This window comes from Fopius arisanus, unplaced genomic scaffold (genome assembly GCF_000806365.1).
Source record: "Fopius arisanus strain USDA-PBARC FA_bdor unplaced genomic scaffold, ASM80636v1 scaffold00001, whole genome shotgun sequence".
Classification (NCBI taxonomy): domain Eukaryota; kingdom Metazoa; phylum Arthropoda; class Insecta; order Hymenoptera; family Braconidae; genus Fopius; species Fopius arisanus.
This window is the reverse complement of record NW_011887740.1, coordinates 1018319-1024799: the sequence shown is the minus strand read 5'-3', so window position 1 is coordinate 1024799 and position 6481 is coordinate 1018319. Positions and strand designations below refer to the sequence as shown.

Sequence of the window (6481 nt, the reverse complement as noted above, 5' to 3'; positions counted from 1 at the left end):
GAAAATTATTTTGAACCGATTATTTCTCCATTGTTTTTGTCGATTAATGGCTATTGTGATTTGATAGCAATCGTGATTGATATTAATTGTGCAATTGTGGGACTCTTGTGGTGGGTTAATTAGTGTTGATTAATTTGTACTTGGTGCTTCGCACGTTTGAGCGGATTGACGATTTGAATTGTGATGGGATTGCATTTTGGAATAGAGATTTGTGGGTTTTGAGGAGTTTGTTGGATTCCAGAGGACACCGAGGATGAGGAGGTCGATGAGCGAGGGGGAAAATATGGAGCTTGGTGGTGGCGATGGGTGTCGTGGGTGTGGAAATGGACAGGGGGAGGATAAGAGGAAGGGGAGCTTCAGGAAGGAAGTGGATGCTGTGGCTTTTCCCAGTCTCACCGATGCCAGACTACAAGAATCCGGGATTGCGCAACTTTCGGATAATGAGGATCTTGAGTGAGTTTAATTTTTATTCTCTTTCAAACTGCCGAAACGTTAAAAAATTAAAATATAAAGATTTAATCATTTTCTCAAGTAATTGTATTGAACTTTTATTGGATCTCTGTTAAAATTACGTTTGAGTTTTGTTAGAATTTTTTCCAATCTAACATTTTACTTTTTTTCTCCTAATTCCATCGAAAATTGTCGAATTTAACGGTGACATTTTCTTGATAGATTGAAATTCAATAGATTTCTGTGTTCTTACGGAAAGTCCCGGGGATAAATTTCGCACGCTTTTTTTCCGGTTAGAGAAAAATTTTCAGCAAAAATGATATATTTTTTCCGTAATTGAGGAGTGATATATGGTGGAGGAAAATTTTACGGAGTTGTTACAATATTATTCGTATTTGCATAGAGTTTTAATTGGGATTCAATAGAATTTCTTGGAGAAGAAGGCTTTATTCAGTAGCTATTTTCACATAGGATGATTAGAATTTTTCAATTGGCCTCAATTTTTGAGAAATTAAGTAATGATAATTGATTGTTTACTCATTGTTATCCTTAGGGGGAAAGATTTGACAGAGGAAGAGCTTGAGGTAATTCTTCTTTATTTATAATTATTTATGGTAAATTCTATAGCGAAATGGTAGAGTGAGAAGCTGGCTTTCACTATTTTGTTAAATGTGTATTGATCTAGTAAACAATTGGTTTAGATATAAATATCAAGAGAATTGAGTTGTAGAAGATTTAAGCAGTAATTAAAATGTCCATTAATATTTTCCCTTGAGCTTGACGTTTGTCAGGATTAACAATTTATTCGACTTATTTTATTTTACCATCTCGCCATTGAATAGTAAAAGTACATTAATTAATTCTCCCGCCTATTAAGCGAATTGTAAAGATTGATTATTCTCCGGGAAATTTATTCTCCTCCCGAATACCTCTAATAACTCGTCAAAAAATGTACAAATGTGTTCAGCGAAAGTTCCTGGCCTTCTCTCTGGGCCTCTGCACAGACCGAGTGACGTTACCTCGTCGAAGAGCCCTAGCCCTTCGTCATCGAGATTACACTGAGCACGATCTCGCGATCGAGATCGCGAAAATGCAACAGAGTATTCAGGCAAGCCATTAAAAACGTAAATCCACTGCTAGAAAATTCCTCTTGAAATTTCAATTACAACTCCAACTCAACAATAAAAAATTGACCTGAAATTCACCAGAAAATGATTATAAATAATGTCGAAAATTAATAATCGAATTTTTAGTGGTGATACTAATCAATTATTGAAAATAATTTAATAATAATAATAATATTTTTTTACGAAAAACTAAATTTTCTCAGATATTAAATAAATAAATTTTCTCAGATATCAAATAAATAAATTTTCTCAGATATCAAATAAATAAATTTTCTTAGATTTGATCTTAGATTAATTCAATGTCTATAACTTCGAGAATTTAGATGCAATCGTTGATGGGAATTCAAGAAATTTTTAACAGTGCATTCGTACAGTTTTATTCGAGTTATTAGATGTTGAATACTTTAGGAGTTTGCACCCTTGTGCTTCGACAGCGAGACAGTCGAGAGGATCGAGCTTGCATGCAATCAGGTAGAGATAATAGCCCAGTGTGCTCATAGAGTGTCTTGTACTGCTGAAACACTGGGAGCGATACAACAGGAGTTCAGAATATCACGGGCCATTCACCTGGCTGATCGATTTCTCAAGGTCCTCAGGAGTAGGTGTGACAAACTTTCAGCTGAGGTAGCTGAGAAAAAGTGAGGGATTTCAGGGATCCGGGACTCGAGAATACCCGAGGCTTTACACTATTTCATATTTCCGTGTGAATTTTATCACAAGCTCCCGGATTGTTCACGTGTGAAAGAATTTAATGGATGGAGCTTTTTCGAAAAAAAATATCGGTCAATTAGTTTCGGGTAGTCTTACAGTCCCTGGGCATTGATTTTCTTCTTTGAGTATATTTATTGGGAGTGATTATCTTTTAGACGAGTCCTAGCAGAAAATAATATTCCCATTGATGAGGGTAATGGAGATGGTGAGGGGCTCTCCTCAGCTGTGAGATACCGTGCACTATCGCCTACCAATCGTACTATGGTACAGACATTAAAATAGATTCGAAGCTTCATTCGCTAATGAGATTGCAATCGCGGAGTGGTAAAGTGCGATAAGTCCAATTATTAAGTCTTACTGACTATGGATTGATTTTCAAACCATTATAGTAAGAGATTCAAAAAAATCTGGTTTGTCAATAGTTTATCATTTTTTATTTGAGCCAGAATAAGTGGCTTTTAAGGATGTTCACCTTTTTCAGAAAAATCCATGTTTTTGAAATTTTTTTAACTAACTCACGTTCGGATTGGTGGGGATAAATATAATGCTTTGCAGTTTGTCATTATTTAATGACTCACGAAGCTTCACGGTCGTGCGAACATTTTCCTGGGTTTTTTATAGACTTAAAAAGAATGACAAAAGATGCGGAAAAAATAAATACTTGAATAATTCATTCAAATTCATAATGGTTAGTAGAATCGTAGATAAATCAGTTTTGCATCGATATTTGTTGGGAATATAATATACTAGGAGCAAGTATCAAGTGTACTTGATTCAAGGTTTTTTTTTCGTGAACGTATGGAAATGTTCGCATTATCACGAAATTCCGTGAGCCATTAAATAATGGCTTATATTTTTTTATGGCAATTCCATCATTAATTTACCAGACAAATAAAAAAATACAAATTTTGGTCAAAAGGTTGATCTTTCATTTTTCCACCTGAAATTAATAGTTCTCGATATAACTTGATGATTAGTAAAATTTTTCGTTTGATTTATGAAACTTTACCCCTTGGCAACTGATTTCTCAGGCTTTAGATTTCCTCACAATTGCTGCTTTTGCGGGGCTTTGGGAATTCAGCACTTGTCACTGATAGATAATATTTTTTCAGATGGCTAGGAGACGTGCGAGTATTGCCACGATTTTCCGACCCATTGGAATTTCCCAAGAAGTGACAAAAGTAATTTTAAGGGGCTAATATTTTCGAATTTTGTTATCAGTGTGATAATGGTGTGGCATTTTTTAGGATAATATTAGACAGCGGAATTCAGTTTCGGGGAGAGTTACCATTAGGAGGCCGTCGTTCAGCTCCGAATCGCAGAGGTTCGAGGCGGAGAAATTGACTAGAACAGAGTAAGAACTTTTCATTGATAATCCATTAATAGATTAACAGCCATTTCATCTTTAATTCACAATTTTGTAAATAAGTGTACATTATTCTTAAAATTGCCGCATTACTTGAGGCCGGAAGTCGTATGGTAAATCATGGAGCTCTAATTTCCAATTTCTGTAATTTTTTAATCATGAGTTTTCGTCATTTAATGAAGAAAATGGACTATCATAAAACGAGATGCTATGAGATTCATATTTTCAAAGTTTTCTTGTATAAATGCAATTTTCAATTTTCGAAATTCGACAGAGTAATTCGATTTTGTACATTTTTTTTTCATTTCAAATAATTCGAATTAAATTTGGGACATTTCGCATATTCATACACTTTGAGTGGAGAATAATCGAGTTGTTTTCCACACGTGGCTGTTGACGGATATGTTTTGGAAAACAGCTCTAGCAGTGTTGGGGAATTGCGGGAAATCTTCGAGCAGGCGGAGTCACGATGTACGTCACGAGAGGAGAATAATAATTTGGTGCGAAGCCAAATGACAGTTTGCGAAAATGAGACCGTGGAACGCAGGATGTCTAGTAGCAGGGAAGAGCCTATTATCGAGACTCTGCCAGAGGAACCCGAACACGAGTTGCAGGACGAGGAAATATCAAGGTTCGTTCAATGCTTATAATTTGCCCAAATTAATTCATGATTCCTTAATTATTGCTAACATCCACTAGATTTTTCTATTAATAAATTTTTATCTGACTATCACAAACGGATGTACTCACGTTTTAGACTGAAATTTCCATTTTTGATCGTCAGGATACAAAGTTATGAAAATGATCGGGGAGTTATGAGGGATTTATTTGCAATAACTGTCATTAGGTTGTCACGAACAAGATTGAGCCTCACGGCAGCTGCAAACGACCTGTTATCTTGGCGCCTAGTGTTTTGGTGTGCGATCATTACCTTCTTCATCGGTTTCTACGTGAAGGACGCACTCTCCATCACCAGCCCCTGTTCCACGACATCTCTGCGATGGTGGTCCTTCGAGGAAATCCTGAGTCGCCACGTTCACGTCAGGAACACAGCCCCACCGCCCATTTAATTAAGGGATTCCCTTTTTAAGTTATAATTGAAATCACTGTCCTATCGTAATTTAGTGTTCATTAACGTTTTTGTAATAAAGACAATATTCTTCCTTATTTCGCAATGCTCTTCGATTATCCACGACTTCTTTAATATTTGAATCATGAAAATTCCTATTGAAAAGACTTTCTATTCTTTTCTATTTTTTATTATTTTTTCCTTGTAGAAGCATTTTTTAATTTATCAATGGTACTTTCAATTTTACTTTTTTCACATTAAAAATGTTTATTGTACTAGTATTAAAAACTAGTATAAAAAATTATTCAGCACTCGTTAGTATATGGGACAGTTATTTACAAAATAAAAAAAAATTGTTTTCTTTGGAAATGAAGGCATTAAATTTGCTGAAGCCATTTAATAAATGAAAATGTAAAAATGCGCGAGTTTTGAATGCCGGAAGGGAAAGTGTAAGGGAAATGTAGTGACGCCTAACGATTTTTCAAAAATTCATCCATTCTTTCGGGACACCGCTCACCAGAAAGAGGAATAGCGTGAGTACTCCATATTTCAAATAATGTTCACCATCGACGTTTTCAGAAACTTTTGGAAGTGCACTAATAGACCTTGATCACGACTTTTATTGATTAAGTCAGGGAATATTATATATTCAATGAATTTTCCATACCGAAATGCGAAGCCATGTGTAAGCACCGAAAGTGGGGTTAGAAACACTGACATTTTGCCTAATTGTTGAGAATTTGCAATAATTATGTAGCATATGAAGGCCTAGGTAAAATGGTCTTTTATTTCTATCTTAATCCTCTTCATTGAGAAACTACTTTATTAATTAACCTCGATTATGTATCGAGACTCTTCAATCAAACATTGTACATTGCAGTTTCTATCACTGTTATTGGTCGAAAAAGGGGTACCCCATGTAAAAGGCTGATAGGTCATACAAAATGAAATAAATCAAATAATTGAGGTGAATTTTTAATCAGTATAGAAGATGGTAAAAAATGCATGTGTTGTGAGAAAAAAATACTAATTTGTTTCACGAAAAATAAATAGAATAAATAAAAAAAGTTTTTACCATTACAAAGGTTATTAGAGGAAAACTGGTTAATTGTTAGAATCAACTTATTACGGTTTACTACTTTCCTACTGAATTGTCTCAATTCATATTTTTGTAATGAATTAATTGAGTTGCTCAATAGAATGGCGGACGCTGCTCCAGCTGCTCGTGGTGGTTTTCGAGGTGGATTCGGTAATCGTGGAGGTGCAGGAGATCGTGGAGGTCGTGGTGGTCGGGGGGGCCGTGGTCGTGGTCGAGGACGTGGTCGTGGACGTGGAAAGGAGGACCAGAAGGAGTGGATCCCAGTGACCAAGTTGGGACGCCTCGTTAGGGATGGCAAAATTCGCTCTCTCGAGGACATCTACCTGTTCTCCCTCCCCATCAAAGAGTACGAGATTATTGATCAGTTCATTGGACCATCCCTGAAGGACGAGGTCCTCAAGATCATGCCTGTCCAGAAACAAACTCGTGCTGGTCAGCGTACCCGTTTCAAGGTGATTTTTATGAAAATAAATTTTCTATATTTAATAAATAAACTCAATAAATAACAAAATATCTCAAGAAGAGCTCCGTACATTCATGAAATACGACAAAACAAAAAAAACAACAGCTACTGTAATGATGAAAACAAATTTTTTTCACAGAGCGAAACACTTTTTTTTTGTGGTCGATTTTCCGGGAGATTTTTTTCGGAGGATTTT

The 6481-nt window shown here is 35.7% G+C and overlaps 2 protein-coding genes across 3 annotated transcripts in view; both read left to right on the top strand.

The window, feature by feature from the left end:
- LOC105267113 (uncharacterized) overlaps window positions 1-4821 on the top strand; it is a 13720-nt gene extending 8899 nt beyond the window's left edge. For both annotated transcript variants that reach the window (XM_011305868.1, XM_011305786.1), the window contains exons 13-21: window positions 242-453; window positions 1004-1034; window positions 1418-1558; window positions 1986-2215; window positions 2444-2552; window positions 3401-3469; window positions 3536-3642; window positions 4073-4285; window positions 4502-4821. In XM_011305868.1, the coding sequence (XP_011304170.1) occupies window positions 242-453; window positions 1004-1034; window positions 1418-1558; window positions 1986-2215; window positions 2444-2552; window positions 3401-3469; window positions 3536-3642; window positions 4073-4285; window positions 4502-4724 (1335 nt within the window). In that variant the 3' untranslated portion in view covers window positions 4725-4821. The remainder of the gene's footprint in view (window positions 1-241; window positions 454-1003; window positions 1035-1417; window positions 1559-1985; window positions 2216-2443; window positions 2553-3400; window positions 3470-3535; window positions 3643-4072; window positions 4286-4501) is intronic.
- Window positions 4822-5159: 338 nt separating this feature from the next.
- LOC105265208 (40S ribosomal protein S2-like) lies at window positions 5160-6363 on the top strand. Its single transcript, XM_011302606.1, has 3 exons — window positions 5160-5256; window positions 5923-6274; window positions 6343-6363. The coding sequence occupies exons 2-3, from the start codon at window positions 5924-5926 to the stop codon at window positions 6361-6363; spliced, it is 372 nt and encodes a 123-aa protein (XP_011300908.1). The 5' UTR covers window positions 5160-5256; window position 5923.
- Window positions 6364-6481: the final 118 nt, after the last annotated feature.